General features: G+C 42.6%; 1 protein-coding gene across 3 annotated transcripts; it reads right to left on the reverse strand.

Annotated features, from left to right (window-relative positions):
• Nucleotides 1-53: 53 nt before the first annotated feature.
• On the reverse strand, nucleotides 54-19,811 carry cplane1 (ciliogenesis and planar polarity effector 1). Of its 3 annotated transcripts, none has more exons than XM_084383570.1 (49): nucleotides 19,702-19,811; nucleotides 18,987-19,140; nucleotides 18,764-18,899; nucleotides 18,571-18,690; nucleotides 18,184-18,416; nucleotides 17,953-18,056; nucleotides 17,717-17,873; nucleotides 17,506-17,609; nucleotides 16,983-17,165; nucleotides 16,123-16,372; nucleotides 15,825-16,025; nucleotides 14,822-15,600; nucleotides 14,540-14,730; nucleotides 14,279-14,359; nucleotides 14,028-14,180; nucleotides 13,605-13,769; nucleotides 13,161-13,526; nucleotides 12,818-13,035; nucleotides 12,558-12,722; nucleotides 12,166-12,313; nucleotides 11,980-12,089; nucleotides 11,732-11,881; nucleotides 11,513-11,624; nucleotides 10,671-10,986; nucleotides 9,463-10,578; nucleotides 8,793-8,944; nucleotides 8,618-8,703; nucleotides 8,464-8,528; nucleotides 8,003-8,267; nucleotides 7,545-7,913; nucleotides 6,848-7,465; nucleotides 6,582-6,754; nucleotides 6,405-6,492; nucleotides 6,232-6,310; nucleotides 5,663-5,803; nucleotides 5,424-5,486; nucleotides 5,218-5,291; nucleotides 4,187-4,418; nucleotides 3,800-4,065; nucleotides 3,568-3,667; nucleotides 3,277-3,447; nucleotides 2,893-2,935; nucleotides 2,649-2,780; nucleotides 2,389-2,569; nucleotides 2,238-2,293; nucleotides 1,992-2,159; nucleotides 1,675-1,802; nucleotides 699-976; nucleotides 54-559 (listed from the first exon to the last, which is right to left on the reverse strand). In XM_084383570.1, the coding sequence occupies exons 2-49, from the start codon at nucleotides 19,065-19,067 to the stop codon at nucleotides 404-406; spliced, it is 9,723 nt and encodes a 3,240-aa protein (XP_084239696.1). In that variant the 5' UTR covers nucleotides 19,068-19,140; nucleotides 19,702-19,811; the 3' UTR covers nucleotides 54-403. The 3 variants fall into 3 exon arrangements, with proteins under 3 accessions (XP_084239696.1, XP_084239695.1, XP_084239694.1); XM_084383569.1 differs by having other exon boundaries at nucleotides 2,389-2,566; nucleotides 13,605-13,772; XM_084383568.1 differs by having other exon boundaries at nucleotides 13,605-13,772.
• Between the last annotated feature and the right edge of the window lie 1,318 nt (nucleotides 19,812-21,129).

Below are 21,129 nucleotides of genomic sequence, written 5' to 3' on the forward strand. Positions count from 1 at the left end.
AAAACACTCAGGCTATACACAAGAATGACAGCAATGAAAATGAGAGGACACAGTTCTAAAATGCTCAAATACAGATATTTAATAGTCTGTACAAAATAAATTAGGAATGTAGAAGATGTTACATACATAAACACAAATGGTGCAAAACAGACACTGACATTGCACTGACATCTTTCACTGCAGATGTCAGTGCAACAAATATTCTATTGCAAGTCATATATGGAAATGAAACTGATAACATCTTTTTTTTAGACTTCATCAGTATAAAAATCAATATCTCTGGACAAATGTTATATTACTGCTGATTATAAAACTATAATTTCTATTGACACACTTGAATATGGCTCTAAATTACAATGTATTCAACAGGCTTTCTAATAAAGTGTCAACATGATGCTCAGGCTCAAGCTTTTTCTCCAGCCACCATCCTCTCGATAGCAGCCCAGTCAATTCTGCTGAGGACGCTGCTGCCGGTCTCAGAAAGGTTGTCCAGCCAGTCCATGTCTGACACACCACCTCTGGCACCATCATCCTGCTCATCCAACAGTCCGGCCAAATCCTGAGAAGTGTACAACAAATGTCATCTATGAACAAATAACATGCCCTCTAAAATTATTAAACAAAACTGACTAGACGTGGAACAGTAGTTACGTTCCTCTCACATATAGGCGAATATGTGATGAAAGTGTGATTCTTACTATGTCAGACTCCTCTGGTTCAAGCAGCTGATTCAATTCTGAAGAGGGCTCCCAAAGGTTCGCCTCATCTCTCTCTTTCTTCCTTGTTTGCTCCCTCGGAACTCCTCTCCCTGCAGCAGGCCCTCCTGAGGTTTTTGTGCTCAGCCCCGTCTTTCTCTGGTATCCGACATGCTGTTCCTCACTCTGGCTGGCTGTGTGCGGTTTACTTTGGCTCTTTGTGTAAGTGAGCATGCCACGTCTGGTCACCTGAGACAGACGGTCCCTCGGCAGGGAGGTCACTAACACAAAGTTCACGTGACATAAACAAGTTTAGTGGATTCAATATTAATGTTTCGACAATAGAATGAAAATACATCTGCAGGGCATCGATGTAAGTCACTGGTTCCCAACCTGGGGGTCATGAGCCCACTAGATGTCGCCAAAGCTAAGCAAGGGCTCACAATGCCTTCTTGACTTTAAGGGAAACTTAGAACTACAGTACTGTAAGCCGATATCTCTGTACTTTTTACCCCTAGTTTCTATGAAGAAAATTAAATGAAATTGTAATTTTTAAAGTTTTTAAAATTACAAGACATACATCTCACAGGATAAGGCACAGTGAAGACCTAAACACAAGCTAACCCTTTATTTTCAGAGCCCACACTCAACTATAGCCAAGTGTCAATAAGAAGAAAACACTGAATTTGTCGGAGAAGACTGTATGATTTTTAAAAGTAAAAAATACATAATAAAGATAGAGTTTTATAAAATATCAGGAAAACTAATCTCTGATGCAATACTCAGAAAATAATCTGCCCAAAATTCATCCATTTTGCACTTCCTGCACTTATTACGTTCGCTATTTGGGTTAATTGAAACACTTTTTCACTTGTTCTGTACTGGTATTGTTATGCATTGAATATAATATGAAATATACAGAATATGTAACAGTTTAAAGTTTGGGAATCACTGACACAACTAAATATCATTCTGATACCTGGTCTATGCAGTCCCAGCCTCCTGCGGTGATCCTCTGAAGGCCTTTCCTGTATCTCAGCAGTCCACGAACGAAGGTGGGGTTGAGCTTGTCCTGACTTGAGACTTCTTTTATCTTTGGCAGATGCACTGTAATTAAAAATATATTACCTCGATGACCAAATCCAGCCAATTCCAGATGTTTAGAACGAGCAGGTTTGAATTGTACAGAATCTGATTACTGTGGAATAATTCATGAATACTTAAAGATTTGTTCAAATGCTAGAATTATTCTTTAATGAATCAGGATGCTGGTCAGATTACTACTGCAGGAGATACCTGTGAGTGCCCACAGGGGGTGGAGCAGAGATGGATCGTGTGGTTGGGGGCATTGCTGAAACTTCAGCCCGTGAAGAAATGAGTAAAGTTGGAGGATTGGTGGGAAAGTCAGCGGCCAAAGAACAAGCTTCACGGGTCCTCTGGTTGTACTGCTCCAGAAGCATGAACCTATTAAATCAATGGGAATTAATATAAATGATGAACATGCACGTCTCTCGTGCACAGACAATGTAAACAGGTACATACTTTTCTTTTTCCTCTCTGGTTCTCCAAATGGTTCCTCCATTCTTGTTTGCTGGTTTCTGCAGGGAGTACAGCAGGTGGATAAAATGTAATATTTCTTAAAAATAGAATACAATGGAAGGTCACTTCTAATAAAGAGGCAAACATATCTCACCGCTGTTCCAGAGGTAGAAAAAGGTTTGTGCTCCCTCTCCCTCAGGCTCTGTCTTTGTTTCTGATAAACAGCCAGTCGTTCCCTCTGTTTCCTTCTCATCCAGATCCTCAGCTCTCTCCTCTCGTCCTCTGGACGGGCACGTTTCTGCGACATCCAGCTACTTTGCTGCTGGTCCGGCCTGCTGAGGGTCAAATTAGTTTTCAGCTCAGGGATAATCCTAGTTGTTTAGGTAGCCATTTGAATTTTAGTCCGTACTTTACCTGCTCTGATGTGCAGACTGTGAAGTGGACAAATCCAGGTCAGTCAGGGACAAATAGCCCTCCCTCACCAACTCGTCTAAGATTTCCGCTGTATCGGATAGCCCAGTGTGACCCAGATTCTCATCTTCCCATCTGGAAATAGACAGGTGGGGGGAAGAGTATTGTAAAAATAAATAAATAAATAATAATCATAATAATGTAATAATAAATAGCAATAAAAGCCTTTAGAATTAATTTAACGTACCCAGGTGATATTCCAGATGCTTCAGCCAGCTGATCTCTTGTTTCTGTGGGAGCAACACAAACATTAAAACAGAAGGAATAGTAACTTTTATGTCTAAAATAAAGGAAAAAGAATAAAGAATCCATCCATCTAAAATCATTCAAACAGTGCATCAGCTGATTTATGCTCACTTATATCTGTGCATCTGGATGAAACCTAAAAATGTATTTATGTATTAATGTAATTATGTCTTCACTGTGACATATCTAGAAAATGTGTAAAGCCTACGTTGCTTTTCCCCCTAGCACACTATTTTCATATATCTATCCATCAACTTTAAATGCAGGTTGTCGTTTTAAAGTCGTAACAATTTTTAGGGAATGTCTGATTTTATTGCATCTTTACTTGGAGGTGTGTGAAGGTAGGAAGGACCAGCATTGTGACTGTGAGGAGCTGAATAGCCAAACGATGGCTTCCTTCCGTCGTTATGAACTACAATTTCTTCTTCCGGGTTTTCTTCTTCCTCTTCAAGGACATTTAGTTCACTGTGTCCAGTGTCCAGTCGTGGTACCCAAGCTGTTAAAGACAAAGAATGTACATCAGTCTTTCAGGTTTTGAAAAAGTATTACAATGTTACATATAACTCGTTTCTGGCTTTCAATGACTTGCAATGTAATGAATGGTTTTAGGTCATACCTTCCTGTGGGACAGACAGTCTGACAGTTTTTCTTACTGCCTTTGTAGTCTTCACATCAGGAGCTGAGACCGGTGTGAGCGTTTCAATTGTGTTCAACAGCTACACGAGATAAAGCAGGACAAGAAACAAATGATATACAATATGTATTTGTCTGACTTCGAGGCCAGTTTGTGAACTTGGGTGTCATTAATATTATAAGCAGGAAAATATGCAAAAACAAGGCTCATGTACCATCCTGGAGTTGGAAAAGTCCTTCTCCAGATAGTCTGCAATGTTCTGTAGAGCAGCTAGCTGAGCGTCCAGCTCTGACAGGCGAGAGGAGAACGAGACTGAAGGAGGCGTGGATGAGGATGAAGCACTCTGAGGTCCAACACTCTGGTTTTTGATGGCTTGACAGATTTCAGAGTCAAATGGATACTCCATGTCTTGTGGGGTGCTTCTCTTTGCACCCTTATTGGGCTCAATGTGGCTGAGTGACGGCGACTCCTCAGGGATATCTAGAGTGTGCAGTACAACAGATATTCGGACCAAATGTTAACAATATAGTTGTGCTTTACCACAGATCTGAATATAGAGATATAACTGAATTAGACCTTCATTATAAAGACATGTAAAGACCTGTGTGAGTGGTTGGTTGGACTGGAATTGTGACTAAGGGTTGTGGATCAGCAACAGCAGCAGCACTCCTAATTACGGATGTTGCGAGTGCATGAAGCTGAGCAGAAGTAGGTGAAGAAGGACGGATGGAAGGAACATCTGGAGCTCCTCTGCTGAGAGAGGGTGGCAGATCCTGATGCAGGGCTTTGTCTTCCAGATCCAAGATGCTTATGAACTGACGGCCACCCAGATCCTGACACATAGAAAAGTTGTTGTTGAGTTGAAATATTAAAATTAATTTAAGTATCAACTAGCCAAAATTTGACTTAAAGGATAAGTACCGTTTTTTACAACCTGGACCTTATTTCTGGCAAAAGATATGGTCATTTACTCACCCAGATAACTTTGGTGTCATTCGGCGTCGTTCGGACGAAATTAGATCCAGTGTAGCGGCGATATATCCATATAATGGGAGTAACGGGGCATCGACACACAGCCTCTATATAACACATTATCTGCCACGAAACTAGTTCATTTCATCAATATTTTGTTATGAAATGCTAGCGCTATTAGCCTCTGAGTCCGGGCTCGTCTATTGTCAACATCCGGGGTCTGTAGGCTGATCTACTACCTCTGACCTGGAAGATGTCGTCTCTGAGCTGCGCGCGCACCCGCGACAGCGCGCCTTGTTTACCTGTAGCTGCTGCTGCTAGTTTGACCCCGGATGTTGATAACGGACGAGCCCGGACTCAGAGGCTAATAGCGCTAGCATATCGTAACAAAATATTGATGAAATTAACTAGTTTCGTGGCAGATAATGTGTTATATAGAGGCTGTGTGTCGCTGCCCCGTCTCTCCCATTATATGGATATATCGCCGCTACACTGGATCTAATTTCGTCCGAACGACGCCGAATGACACCAAAGTTATCTGGGTGAGTAAATGACCATATCTTTTGCCAGAAATAAGGTCCAGGTTGTAAAAAACGGTACTTATCCTTTAAATATAATAAAAGCCCAAGCTGACTTCAGCTAGCTTGTCTGGCCTCTTACCAGATTCCTCTCTGGTCCCTGTGTGTCTTGAACACGGCTCTCATTGCACAACTGTAGATTCCCTGAACTTTGTTCTGGATGGAGAAAACACACAGAAACACACAATGTTTGACTCTTTACGTTTAACTCTTCATTTGTCTTAACTCATCTTCAACAAATAAAAAGCAGTGCATTATCCTTGTGCCTACAGTTTCAAATCAGCTTACTTTTAGGGCTACTAGCAGTCACAGAGGCAGACACAGCTTTATCCAAAAGCGTTGGAGGACAAGCTGGAAGGAAAAAAAATAACATTGAAGTTTTCGAAAACATGTACTTAAAACAACCACTGCATATTCACTAAATCCAAGCAGAACAGAGAAATCACTTGAAAATACAAGAAACAACTGTGTAACAAACCAATTACAATATTAACACTGTATAGATCCCAATGTAAACTCTAACCTACCTGGGTCTGTGTTGGTGAAGGCATCATGGCACTCTGGAGGTCTTTTACGTGTGGAAGCAAACGCATGCAACTCAGCTGAAGTGGACATAGCCTTGTCCAATAATCTCTGACCAGACAGCAAAGACTCAAAGGACCCTGGGACTTAAAGTTAACAAGAGAAAGAACAGATCAATACAACTGAAACACAAAATTTACAATGTTCCAAAATGTCCGAGCTACATTATACAGCGTATAACAAAAAGGGGTTTGGTGAACCAAATAAAGGCAGAAAGACACTCCATCAGAACGATTATTCAGATGGTCGAAAAGCCGATGAAACCTTCTTCCCAATGTCAGAACTAGGACAGCTTCACACTGTGATTGGCCGGCTGTGTGTTGGTGTGAAAGGAGCCGGGTTTGAACTTGTTTCTTAAGCTCTCTTTTTATTCTTTACACAATTATTTCTGCAAAACCAAATGCAACACTATGAATGTCTGAAAATGTGCACCTTTATCCCCATATTCAAACAATATTGCAGCACTTTATTGATGAAACAGGCAGTTATAATTAGGTTTGTCTTTGACACTAACCACATGGAACAGCAGCAGCATGTCCAGGAGTGATCTCTTCTGCGGCTGCCGGCTCATCATTTGCAGGCTCATTTATTGACTGTAAATTTATTGGAACAAACAAATTATTGTAGAATTACACTTAAACACTGGTAATGGCATAACTTAATACTTCTTATTAGAATGAAACGTACCTCTTGTGGAAGGATGATAGACTCATTCGGTCTGAATGTGACCTCTGTCTTTCTTGTCCTCGTTGCCTTGTCCTCTCTCCTCTTCTGCCTATAAACAACACACAGTGGCTAAAGTGAGTAAAATAATCAGCTTTATAGAAAATAAAATCAATAACATGAAAGGTAATATGTGATTGCCTCTTGCTGGAATTAGAGCTAGCAGCGCTTGTGCCGCTTTCATTCAGTGGGTCAACTCTGAGCAACCGTGGTCGGGCCTCTTCAGCATCCTGCCTCCCGATCACTGAACTCGTCAACTCCTCCATGGACATGAGACGGGTCATTTGGGCTGAAGGAGCTGCCGGGGGCAACATCTGTAACAGAGACAGATATCCATATATGACCACAATGCAAGACTTGATGTCAGCTAATTTAAAAAATCTTGAAGCAATGCGAGTACTGCTTGCCATTTTTGGTCCAGACTCTATATGTAGTAGCTTGATCATAGGCGCTTCTCCCATTGGAGCTGCAATGACCGTAGCAGGGATGGGTAGTTTGGGGAATGTGATGTTACTTTGTGGAACTTGGTGAAAGTGCAGCAGACGAAGGCCCTGCATCGGTGTGTGAGCTGGTAAAGCAGGAGGAAGTAGCGAGAACTCTTGCCCTCTGGATCTCTCTGATGTCTGAATCCTTGGTTGAGTTGGATCATGTGAAGAATTAAAACTGAGCTGTCTCTTTGAAATCGAACTCCCATTTCTTTTTTCCTCTTCCGTCTTCTTAGAGGCAGACTGGTTAACATTTTTAAACTTGTGCTGATGGGATTCTATGGTTGGAGGATTTGTGGTTTGGGGATAATGTGGGGCACTCTGCTGAGGCAATGGAGGACGGTGCAGCTGAAGTAACTTCAAGCCCAAAATCTGGGGAGCAGGATCACTTTGTATACAATCTTCTGAGGGTGCTAACACAGGGACACTATGACTGGTGTCAGTAGTGGCTAGAAGCCCTTGTGAAGGTGGGATGAACCTCCTGTTGACCCTAAACTGGATTTCCGGTGACACTGCCTGGACAGAAAGCGGCTGCATTTCCTAAAGAAAAAAGAAACTGTATTCAGTTTGGATTCAGTGTGATTTAAGTATTTGACATTGTGTCACACTTGAGCAATACCTGATAATTTACACCATTAGCAGTGTGGGGGAGATTCCTGGTGGTGTCACGCTGGACGTGTGTTGGAGAGGATTTCCCTAAGTTCTGTCTGGCAGGCTGCTCTGTAAACATACATGCAGGAGCCTGGCTGAACTGAGGGTTGATGGATCCTGAGCTTGACGCCCATGCTGGCATCTGAGGTGCCACAGAAATGGGAGTCTGAATGGGTAAGGCACTTGGTTGAGGGACAAAATTGTTAGCATTAGATGGTGGCACATGAGGGTGTGAGGAGTTCATGTTAGACTGGGCCAAATAAGAGCTCTGCTGGGCAAGTTGCAGGTTCGAAAACGAAGCTCCCAAAACCTCCATCAGGCTCATGTAGTTGATATTCTATAATGAAGGAAAAAGGACTTCAAGTCAGGGTCAATTTAAAGAGTCAGTTGATTCCAAACCTTTCCTTCTGGTCAGTTTGTTCTTACCTGAACTAGTCTGAATAAGTCTTCGCCCAGACGCTGTCTCATTTCTGGAGTTTGATTGGTTAATGGCTGACTCGGAACTGTAGAATCCGCAGCGGGTGCACCAGTCGCGGAGCTTTGCGGCTGAAGGCTTGGAGGATCGACAGGCGTGTTGGTGAAAGGCACTCCAGTTGGACCAGAAAGTTCTGCATGGACCTCAGGCTGGACAGCAGGAAGAGCATGGGGCTCTGAGGGTGGAGGGGCTTGCAGGCTTTTAGCATGCCTGTGGCTTAAACGACAAAACAGGCAATTTCAACATCCAACATCAGCAATTATTATTATAATTATTATAATTATGTTGTATGGTGTTGAAAAATTATAGTTAACTACAACTTAACCATAGTTGTAGTTTACTTTAATTTTCCCATTACATTATATAATAAGACTACTTAAATTTTTTGCAAACGTTTTCATGAAAAACTCACAGAGAGGAGCAACTGGATAAGTCGTCAGCGCTTTCTGAGAAGTCCAGGTCCGCAAGCTTTAAACTCTAAAAAGGACAGAACAACAGTTATTTGTGTGTTTTGACAACAATAATTATATATATGAAGAATAAACATCCTGAATGTTAATATTTACTGTTTCAGGCGAGCCAATATTTTCAGAGATGTTCCCGTTGGAAGCAGAGGACGACTCTTCCAAACCTTCACTGGCGCTGCTTTTGCCTACAAATATCAAACGCATCAATTAATATTCTGTGCTATAAGGATCTGTATTAAATCAACTTTGATGATCAAATGTATTGTAGTCTTACCTTCTTTTTCAGGTGTAACATCTAAGTCTTCAAGAGATGGTGGTTGTGGACTGGATTGTCTCAGCTGAGCGTCAAAGGTCAGTTGATCTTGGTCATTAGGGAGCGGTGTCCTGAGAAATGTCAGTTCCTCTGGTTCATCTGCAGGAGAAGCACTGCAGGGAAAGAAATAATAAATAAATACAGTAGACAAAAATAAACTGCTGTAAATACAACAAATATAACAAACGCATGAAACTGCGAATTATACATTATCACCAACGTACATGCATTGTTTTCATTTTTGTTGCTACATTTTTACATCACTGAGTCAATTACTGTTATTTACTGGCATACGTGTGTGCTTTCAATCTGTACGATGGCTGCAACTAACAATCAATTAATCTGTTGTTTATGTTCAATTCATCGATTGGTTGATAGGTCTATAAAATGTCAGAAAATGGTGAAAATGTCGATCAGTGTTTCCCAAAGCCCAATATGACGTCCACAAATGTCTTGTTTTGCACACAAACCAAAGAAAGTTCACTGTCATAGAGGAGAAAAGAAACCAGAAAGTATTCACATTTAAGAAGATGGAATCAGAGGATATTCCTAAAAAAAAAAAAAAGACTCATACTGATGTTCTAGTTAATCCAATAATAGTCCATTGTAAATAAAAACATCGGGCACTCACTTGGACAGCTCCACTTGCAGGAGATTATGATCGAGACCAGTGACGGGCGTGTTTGCTGATCCAGGGTAGCCTGTATCAACACTGCTCTCTCTCTCCAGCTTTCTATCCATCTCAGGTTGCAGCACAGGGGCTACATGCCATTGCGTTTCTGGAACTTCGATGTGAGCACTGTTGCGGCCCGTCCCGAGTAAAGCAGCGTACCTGCGCTGCAGCAAGCTGAAGGAGCTGAGGACAGCGGGCGCTGAGGCTTTCACACGAATCACTACCCCTTCATCAGCTGTTCCTTCAACACCTCCTCCCCTGTCTTTCTTCTTCTTGCCATGATGTCCGAGTAACGCCCTCCTGTCAGACCAGCGTACCATCCACTCCAGCAGCCTGCCCAGCTCTGGAAACTGAGCCTCTAATTTAGGATCCAGTCCCTGCTGTAATTCAATCGCGGCTCCCACAGAAGTTGAGGGGCTAAATATGAAGCTCTCTGATGGCTGCCCCATGGGAAAGGCACTTTGAATCGGGCTTCCTTCAGAACCAAATAGGCCTGCCTTCGTTCTTTGGCCTACAGGCATGCTGCTCTGCTGCTGGAGGCCAAACAAACCTTTTTGCCTGCCAGTTCTCAGCCCAGGCAGAGAGGTGACAGAAAGGCTAGTTCTGGATGCGGGGGCTTCACTCCAGAAGGAGGAAGTTTGCAGCTCAGGTGTCGCACCTTGCTTCACGGGCTTGTAGCAGCAGCCAGCTCTGAACACTGGAGGATCATTTCCCAAGTGTTTTCTCGCTGGATGGTGCGCATCTCTTTGACGGCGATGAATAGTTGTCAGCACGTCGAAAGTGAGAGAATGCAACTCTCTCTCCCTCAGCTGGGAGGAGAAGCCTTTCAACAAAGGGAGTTCACCACCTGAGTCCCCTCCATCGGCGCTATCTTTCTCTAAAACGTAGCTGAGGAAGAGCTCAAGGAAATCTAGATACTCATCATCTTCAAGCTCAAACTCCCAGGTGCCAACTACAGGTAGAGAGGGCTGTTCATTCTCCTTGGCATCACCGGGGTGACTCTCCTCCTGAATGACGCTTTCAAGCCTAACAGCCTTCTTTGCATGTTCTTTCACCTTTTTTTCTTTCTTGCCCCTGCAAAGAACAACACAGAGTGCAGAGTAAGCCACAGAAATGATACATGATACGTCAGTGTAATAGTAGTACTACTTTTCCACGCTGAATACCTTGTCACAGTTCTGCTATGCCTTTCAGGAGAGATAGCCTCAGATGTGTTATCCGCCGTGTCCCCATCGCTACACACTGGGGGGAACCCACAATCAGTTAAAGTGCTGGTGCTCAGGCTTGTACCCAATGAGAGTTGCCTTAACACGGCCATCCCGTGTCTGCTTCCCCTGTCCTCCTCTTCCTCCTCCTTCTCCCACAGATGGAGCTCCAGGGGGGCCAGGTGCCTCCGCAAACGCCCAAGATGTTTTCTCCTCTGCCTGCGTTTGTCCTGAATGACAATCATCATCGGCTCGTCCTCCTCCTCTTTATCCTCCTCTGGAGAACACACAGATTAACATGGAGTGACATTTATTAATACGTCACATTAGTTCACGAAGTCATGGATAATAAGTAGTAGGGCTGTACCAAATCCCATTTTGTTTACATTCAAAGCTTCTATTGGAAAAGTTTGGATTATATGAGTTGGAAACAATCCTATGCAGCCACCCCTGGAATGTTATTCTACAAATAGTAGCAGAATGACTAGACATGCAAAAAAAGAAGTTGTGTCTCATTCAAATGTTAAATTAGAATAGACTACATTTAAGGATTTTAAACCAAAATTAGCATTTAGTGAGCATATGTAACCAGCACTGATCAATGTACAAAGCCCCTAACCCTTTTTAGGGTCGTCACATTTGGCCTTTTATAAATAGGAAAATTCCTAAAGTTTTTATTACATTATCTATCAATTCTAACAGTTAAAAAATGAACTATCAAGAAAGAAAAATGTAGCCATCAGGAAAGCCTAACATAAGTCAAGTAAAAGAAATGGGACATGGTTTTTTTCAGGTGTTTGTACCAAGGACGTTGCATTGCCTCAGTCTCTCCAGCAGCGTGTTATACTTTTCTCTCAGTGGGACTCTGACCGACTCTTCCTCCTCTGGGAAGGCTCGTATGAGTGTGTCTGCCACCTAAGAAGAAGAATAACAGACGGCAATGAGAAATGCAGGATGAGCCACTCAAGGTCATTCTGTGTTACCTCAAAAAACAGTGTTTATGCAAGAAAAAGTCACATCACCAGAGAGAGAGGAGGAAGTTCAGACACAAGGCTGAGCAGTATGTCCTGGAGTATCTCCTCAGCGCTGAGGAAGCAGGAGAAAGGCAGAAAACGGCGGGCCCAGTGGAGAGCATCGAGACAGGTAGATCTAATTTCTGAACCAGTAGGGATCTGAGGGACACAAATGCACACCGATATATTTATAGGGCATCAATGGCTGAGGATACTTAGGCATAAACATGAAACACAATCAAACACGAATTAAATACCTGTTCATCTCTGCCATGCTGTCTGGCAGCCTGATACTTCCTGCAGGAAATGGAGAGCTGATCCCTGACATGAAGCATCCAGCATAAACCACACAGTTCCCTGAAACAGACTTGTAGGAAAGATACAGTTAATACAAGTAGATGATTGATTAGAATATCCGCAATTCACTTTGAATGGCATCTTACTAATGGTTTGAATGGTGTCAGGGTCCAGGTGGCCGTCTTTATTAGGCCCCCGTCTGAAGAATCCACCACGGGTGACGAATTTCATGAGACCCTCTGGGAAAACCTTTTCTTCTTCAGCAGCTGATGGATAGGAGTACTTCTTCTTGATCTGAAAACAACACCAGATATTTACAGTATTTAGGCTGGCATGGCACTTCATACCAAAGTGTAATCACAGACTTTTGTCATCATGTGTCTCTTAGAACACACATTTATATTTGTATATATATCGCCTCTAAATGTAAAAACAAAATTTAAAAAAAGGGATCTGATCCTCCTCAAATGTCAATCACCTGGCGACCTTTAATCCTCTTGAAAAGCCAGATTAACACCCTTCAGTCCAAGAAAAGTACCTTGTGTAGCAGGTGTCGTGCACGGCGCAGATGACTGATGTACCACTGGGCAGCAGGATGGCAACAGCGTGCAGATCTCAGAAGTAACAGCAATTTTTGAAGAACTCCGGACACTTTGTGACGTGATGCAACTTCTGCAAACTGCCCTACTGTCCCTACTGGGTCCTTAACATGAGACAGACACAACATTTCATGATAGAACATACAGTGTGTCTTAACATATTGCCTATAAAAGCTGATCTTCTAGGTTATGTACATACCTGTGTGTTGGGGGAAGGCTGAGGGCAATAAAGAGGTGGGGAAGGCAGATACAGTCCATTAGGCACCAAGGTAGGAAGGCAAGCACACAGGTCTTTGGCTGTGTCCAGCAAGGCTGACAATGGTGAGGAAATAACATTCACTCCGGCCATGACTGAAGCCTTCAGAATCTCCTGTATGGAAACCTGCAACACGTCCCAGTCTTCTCCTTCCAAAAGATCTGGTAATCGGAGAACAGATAAGATAACATAGAGTAAGACAAGTCTGGTGTTGTCGGCAGGACAAAGTACAGATCAAAATCAAAAGTGCATTGTGGTCATCTTATAGTAACCAGGGCTCACTAACCTGTAAAGCTCTTGTCCCCATCTTCATCTCCACACTGGGAGTCAGACTTGTTGCCTAGAAGACACTCCAACTCAACCTGAAAAATGCTCTCTGGTTTTAAAACTGTTGGGAGATGGAGCTCTCTCCTCCTGAGTTGAGTGAAGTCAAAGTGGTCAGTGCAGTAATTCACATAGGCCAGGCTCAGAGAGGCCGCTGTCTTCCAGTCCCCAAGATGGGACGCCAACCACACCGTCTCAGGAAGAAGACCCCCTAGCAGGAGCAGGTCTTGAGCATAGTCTACCGTCCATACTTCAGACAGTTGTTGTCCTCGCACTGCTCTAGAAACCTCCACCTGGCACAGCGGCACCAAGCGGCCAACACTGGGGGCTGAGAAAACACATGTTACCAAATAGAAATATAAATGAATAATCTTTTTTTAAGTGTCAAATATTTACGGGAACACACCTTGAGGTAGATGGAGTGGAGGCAGGACAGCCACATTGTGAGGGGGCAGGATGTAGAGGGGTTGGTTGGTGAAATAAGAGGCCATGAATCTTCCCAGGGTCTGAACCACGGCATAAGCTGCTTCACTGTGAAGGTCCACCGGCAGCCACGGACAAGGAAGAGAGTCTGCTGCAGAGCATCAAGGAAGAGGCGATAAAAAACCTCTTACTTTCAGAATGTCTACACTTGTCATTTTGTATAATTCCTGACTGATAAATGCCAGAAGGATTAGCATATCCCCATAGCCACATTAATAATTGAGAAAAATGTTGGGAACAAATACTACTACAAATATTACAGTTCCTATTTACAACTCGATTACATAAACAAACTCATATGTGAAATACCCTTTAAAAGATTGAAAAATGATTGTCCATCGCTCACCAGTTATGCAGCTCTTGTGTTCAGCCCTGTGCAGGATCAGGCGGGCCATGTGGTCCCCCAACTCCTGGGCTTCTCTCAGGCTGTACTGGGATAACAGACTGTAGAGGAGCGCCAGACAAAGCTGAGTCTCCTTGAAGACGCTACGATCACATCCTAACAGGAAGACATATACAATTAAATGGTTACCCTTTAAGACTGAATGTGACCACATGTTGTACTTAAATGGGAAAAAATGAAGCAGTTCTTCTTACGTTTGTTACTCTCCTCACAAATTTGTGACCGCCATGTATCGGCACTTTTTGGGTACGAGCCACACAGGAAAAGATGTTCACCTGGGGGGCGAAAAAGAAACAAAAACAATAATTGTTCAGACATACGTAGACGTAACTCTTCAGCTTTTCTTTAATCTGAACCACAATTAAATTATTTTGTATTTGGTTTGCTTTGATTTAAACTATCACAATTGTCACTGTTTCAATAACCATAGTTAGCTAAGTCCTTTTACTACAGACCTGGATAACTCAGCAGTACAGGACCCTCCTCCAGCCTTTCTCCTGTAGCCTGCAGAGCTGTTTGGATCTGGGTCATGATGACAGACACCTGTTGCTGTTCCTCCTCCCAGCCATCACAGCCTTTAAAGCTTTTCAGTTCCTCCATATACTGCTGGGTGACCTCGTAGACCCATTTCCACACTCCAAACAATCTGGTAAAAAAGAAAATTATCCACATCAACAAATAATTGACTATTTGCTCATAAACACTGACACATAAAAAGCAAGTGAGACGGTCTGTACCTGCTGGATGGTCGCTGGGGAACAGGTTGTGCCTGGTGTACAAAACTGGATTTCTCCTCCTTCTCATCCTGTAACAGAGGCACATGGTGTACATCTGAAGGCCAGAGTTGGAGTGGCTTCTTCTCTGCAGAGGACCAGACGGTTCTTTGCTTCAGGCTGTAGGCGTGGTTGAGAGAATCAGAGACCTGCTGTAAGATAAGCAGGACTGTGGATAGACTTTGAGATGATATCTGACAGTGACCAGTCTGGTGGGTCTCGGGGTAAGGGGTCAGCAGGAGGCGTATCAGCCGTTTACTGAGCTCCACCACCAGCTGAAGGCAGTGCGGTCTATCTGAGTGAGCGCCATCCCAGGGAAGAAAAGAAAGAATGGCTTTGAGAAGATGCAGCAGGCGAGTAGAAACGAAGGTACTCTTTGTCCCTTTGTGGACCACGGAGCTGGGGATCAAGTGGAGTAAGGCAGCAAGTCGCACCACGCAGTAGAGGGTATGCTTCAGCAGGCGACGTCTGTTTTCCACAGTATTTCCAAGAGACATGCCAAAAGCCCAGGCTGTTAGCAGCTTACTCTGGATTTTCCCAAGTTCACGATGAACAAGAGGAGTCCTCCTCTCTGTTTCAACAAAGTCCGTTTCGTAATCTGTGCTGGTGACAAGTCCAGAGTCAGTCTGTGTATCCAGGGCGTGGAGTGTGTCAAACATTGAGGCAAACTCCAGACGTCCACCATCCTCTAAATGAGAGCCAGCAGGAGCTCCGTCGAAATCAGAGTCATCCTCAAAGAAAGTCTAGGAAACCAGACAAACAAACAGCAGCTTAAAGTATCCGACCATAAGCTGATATAGCATTTGAGAGCAGTCGTGACACAATATTACTGGGCAATAATATGCACCAGACTAATTTGATTTTTTTAACTATTTGCAGCAATCTGATATTAAAAAAAAGTTTAAAGACAAAGGGATATACTGTAAACCTTAAACTATACATTTCTAGCTTTTAGGTTTTGACCAACCTGCACTTTTTCCAGAAGCTCCTTGGTACCACCCAGTGTCCCCTGGTCCTGCAGGAAAAGTGGCACAGTGGATCCGTCTGTGGCTGCTGAAAAGACAGAGTCCATGGTTTGGGGCCCACGTGTAACAATCGGGTCAAACACCTCATGGCTGCTGTCCAGGTTCAGGCAAGATACCGACTCCAGCCATGCCCTCACATGAATCTGAAAATAATGAATGTGAGAAAACCGTATTGTCAAGAATAGTCAAACAAAGAGTACAGACCAAATCTGAAGCTGAGTTAGATCCCAGGTTTAGCACCTGTGATTTGTCCAGTGTTCGACTGGCCTTCTCAAGGTCCTTGGTTGTGTCCTTCAGAAGTGTTTTCAGCAGCAGGGCAGGAGAAGGCCTATCTAACACCCTCATAACTGTGGCCATGTAGCCATCAGACACAATGAGATACAACAACCGTGGATGCCAGGTCACAGAATACCGCTGTCTTAGGACATCCCGCACAGACAAGCTAGAGCTGGACAGAGAGGCCTCCGCTTGCCCTGCAGACATTGGCGGCCTGCAGAGGGAAAGAACAGTTTGAAGAACTTTTATTTATATTACTATACTAGTGCTGAAACTATTAGTTGATAAGACAGTCGATTGAAAGTGTTTCTCAGACTAATAACTATTTTGATACTTGTATAAGTGTGTAATTAATTTCCAGAGCCATAATACCAAACATTCCTTTGTTTCAGCTTCTCAGAGTGTGAGGATTTGCTGCTTGTCTCTCTTTCATATTATTACAAAATTAATATTGTTAGGTTTTGGACAGTCGGTCTGAAAAAAAAGACATCTGAAAGCAACATCTTTGGCTTTAGGAGATAGTAAAATGGATTTGTCAGCTTTTTTGACATTTTATAGATTAACAATTAATCAAGAAAGTAATTAATTGCAACCCTACATTATATATAACAAAGAAATTGCATGTTTCACATTGGATTTATACTTCAACACTTGAAACAATAGAAAGGAGAGAGGCAATGACTTAAAAGGGAAAGTGAGGCAATCAATAAAAAGGTTACCACAGACAAGAGAGGAGAAATAAGAATTAAGCACTTCAGCCCAAACAAATCAATAACTTGCAACAAGATCTAGTACGTGATGAGCAAAATGTCTCAAATGTATACCGGTAAGTGACGAGAGGGTGCAGAGGTAGGAATTGTGCAGGCCCAAAGTCAACACTGCAGCCAGAGCTTGTTAGAGAGAGAAGCCCTCCGAGGCGAGAAACCATAAGAAGGGAGCCTCTCTTCAGAACACAGGCCAGGAAAAGACCACCCGGTGACCAGCTCACACTGCCCACCCAGTAGGACCTGGAAGAGAAGAAGTCCATTTTAAGTAGTTCTAATGACAGATGGCATTCAGGTGATGGGTATGCTCATGTCTAACATCTAGATAGTCTTAATACAATTGTGCAGACTTTGTTCTCCGTACTGGTGATGCTGGGAAGTGATCATTCCCCTCTGGTACATTTTTTTATTTAGACAGTCTGGAAATGACGTGCTGAACTCAGGCACGCTGTCACTACTATGTTTATATACTGTAGAGAAGACTTAGTCATAGACTTTCACCAGCAATATTTAGACAGTCAGACTAAACAGATGTTGACCCTCAGGTTAGATCTGTTCACATCTTTATTTATGCATACTGTACCTGATGTATTTAGAGGGGATCTCCAGTTTCTTGCTTCCACATCCTCCGAGGCCACTTGATATTGAGACAAAGTTCTGCATGCTCACAAAGAGGATCTGTGTAGCCTGCGTTCAACAAGAAATACAAATCTTGATTCACATTTCTACAGATTGACCGACCTTAAAAGACAGATCAACATGTGAAAAAAAGAGACAGAGAAGCCAGATGTCACCTTAGGCTGTCTCTGGTTCAGGACGATGGCCAACAGTCGGCCATCTGGGGAGAAGGCTGGCACCAAGGCCCCTCTAGACTTCACTGGTTGGCACGGTGGGGTGAGACGAGACATGGGGTATGTCTTAGTGGCCCACTGTACGCTGTATCCCACAGAACTACAAAGAGAAATGTGTACTTTTAACTACTGTAATACCCAACGAGAGTCCTATCTGTTACACAGACCTGCTCACTCACCCCACTCTCACACGGCACTCTTCCCATTGAATTTTCAGGCAGGTGATGATGAGCTTCTTCCCAGACGTGAAAACGAAGGCCGATAAACAGGCGTCACCCATTACCTAAGGCAGTTAAGAGAAAGATAAAATAAGAAAGAAGCAATACAGGCTATAGAAATTGAGTGCAGGTCTGAATTTGATTGAAACATGACACAATATGCCAAATATGTCTTCAATTTAGTATACAGACCTCAGTCTTGATGAACATGGTGTATTGGGATGCTTCTTTGTCTTGTGAAGAAGGCAGAATGGAGTCTTCAAGGGGGCATACATGCGCCCAGTGTCCCTTGACTGTGCCATCCCTTACCCCCGTCAAATCCCTGACATCCATACACTCCCAAAGGAACACTTGGCCTGTAATGGTTGCCAGGAGTGCACGCATCCCATCGCCTGAAACCTGGAGTGACAATCGTGTGGCATTACCTGTAAAAAGACACACACAGATTGAAGATTTGGCAAATATTTTACATGTAGGAACTGGAATTGGGATACGTAATGTGCAGCTGAGGTTAAAAACAAGTCAAAATCTCCAAACACCCACGCATGTATTCTCTCAGCTCGCAGAAGGAATACGTACCTTGAACAGCAGCAATCACATGAACAACTTCTGGGACTGCTGCAGCAGTCTTCAACAAGTCTTTATCCCTGTTCCACAGAAACAGCTCTCCTGAGACCAGAAGTCCACAAAGCCACATACCTGAAAAACAAGTAACGTGCAATGTATTCTCAGAATTTAAGTGTTTTGCTTTAAGTTTACTCGTCAAACTCACCATTGTGGGATGAAGCCATTGTCACCACATTATTGAGCAAAGGATGGAGTTTAGGAGTCCTCTTCTTGGTACGACCAGACACCATGTTGATCTCACTGATGCGTTTGTTATCTAACAGGAACACAGACTCCTTCTCCTGAAGTGTGACACGACACAGGTTCACAGTCATGCTCTTATGACAAGGATAGCAAAGCTTTCGTGTGACTCACTTTACTGTCCTCACCTTCCCAAGCCAACAGAACCGAGGCCATGGTTTCTTCCGTTTGATGCTGGATGACAAAACAACCTCCAATTTTAGCTCCATGTTTGATGGACAGCATCGGTTCTTCCTCTTGATTATAGACTCAGAAGGAGGTCATCAAGATCGCAGGATCCCACTAGACAAGCAAGACGATGTTAATCTATAGGTCAGCTGATATACAACAAATATATTTGCTGCAATGTACTAAACATTCTCATTAGCTACACAGCTACCAGTTCGAAATATCATTGAATAAGAGATTAAATCGTTATTATTATTATTATTATTATTTACATAAATAAGTGTCATGTAAGTACAATGTTTAAATACCTTGTTATTAGCTATTTTTATCCATTGTTTGAACCATCGTAAACATCACCAAGGATAGCCATACAGTTAACTACAGTGTAAACATTCTGATTTGCTAACGTTACATAGCTAAGACCAATTAGAAATATGATTGAATATGGGATGAAATTGTTATACGTTAACAGAAATAAGTGCCGTGTTAACACAATGTTAAGGTACCGTGTTTTATCTATTGTTTGAACCCACATAAACATCAACAAGGACAACCATACCGTTAACTAGCGTTAGCCACCTAGCTAATTTTGCTAACTGCGCAGAGCATTCGTCCCGAAAAACGCCTTAACTGAGCTCTTCAGCCACATTGGTTATTGTCAAATGTTATACTCACATCATTTGGTTGCGAAAATGTTAATACAACTATGGTATTTACGTGTTAAACAGTAGCTAATCGTGAAATATTTCGAAACTCCCTCCGCTTCTGTAGCCAGCATTCTTTCCCATGATCCTCTGGGAGGAAGCTTCAAGGCGTTGCCGTAGGAACGCAGACGTTGTTAAACATGGCCGTTTTCATTTATTTATTTATTTATTATTTCGCCGTTTTACTTTATGCTTTGAGCACATTACTGTACATACTGATAATCTTTCATCCTGATGCTGTTGAATTCAAAACTAATTTCGGTAACACTTCGTAATAACCATGATTAATAAATGGTAAATGTATTAAACTTTAGTTAATAGTTATTTCACTTTTCGCTTTCAACAATTAAATGTTTTATTCACCATTTATTACGCAATTATAAAGGTTTATAAATTGCAATGCCTTAAAGCCATCCCAATAATGTTTATAGATGACATATAAGTATTTATTAACCATTTACAAAGTGTTAAAAACAGCAGTTGCAGCTTTACAATAAATAATTGCTCACTATGTGGTTTATAAAAACACTTCGTCGTTTGTTAGCAGTGAAATAACTATTGACTAAAGTTTAATGAATCATATTTACCATTTATTGATGTCTAGTATTAAAAAGTGTTGCAACCTAACTCATGAATGCTAGTAGCCTGATGATTCAAAGGGCATTTTGTTGCCACTCCTTTATGAAGAAGCAATTGAAAGGGTTTTGTTAACTGGTCCTTTCCCAGCTTTTCCTTTTATTGCTCCTGAAATTTCTATCCAGGTTTGAAGGCTTTAGTGATTCCCGACAGCATCCATTTTGAAGTGAAAGGTGATTCTTTGTTGTTTGTCTTCTCTGTCAGGGCCTGTCAACACAACACTAGGATGGGGTGCACAAACACAATAATTGAATGAGCCAATAATAGGCATATACTGTGTAACAATGGCCAAAGTGTAGTGCACCAGAATATTGCTGCACAGGCATACATTTGCCAGCAGATGGCAATGCCACAAAAGCAGAGTATACAGCATATAGCAAAGGGTTCTCATGGCAGCCAGTTGTGACTAGAGAAGAGATCACTGATGCAGATAAACGATGGCATAAGAGGCTTTCTGTCTTTTGTCTCTCAGCTTTTGAAGATATCTCTCCACAAGGTCAATTTTCTCTGAGGAATATGCACGGCTATTAGCTATCTGAATGTTTGTGTGCAGTAAGTGGTTTCCTTCACTATTAACATGCTTTGGGCTTGTGTGAACTCTTAAGCAATAAGGTCCCTTATTGGCTCGTTACAGAGAGTTATTAAGTTTGCCCCCTGGCCCCTGTTGGTATTTAATTACCCTCGCACTCTCTCCTTTTCATCATGATGGAGAGATGACGGTAGCATTTGCCAATAGGTGAAAGAGGAGACTTCACCAGACCTT

Source organism: Pagrus pagrus, assembly GCF_965226575.1.
Source record: "Pagrus pagrus genome assembly, chromosome: 19".
Lineage (NCBI taxonomy): Eukaryota > Metazoa > Chordata > Actinopteri > Spariformes > Sparidae > Pagrus > Pagrus pagrus.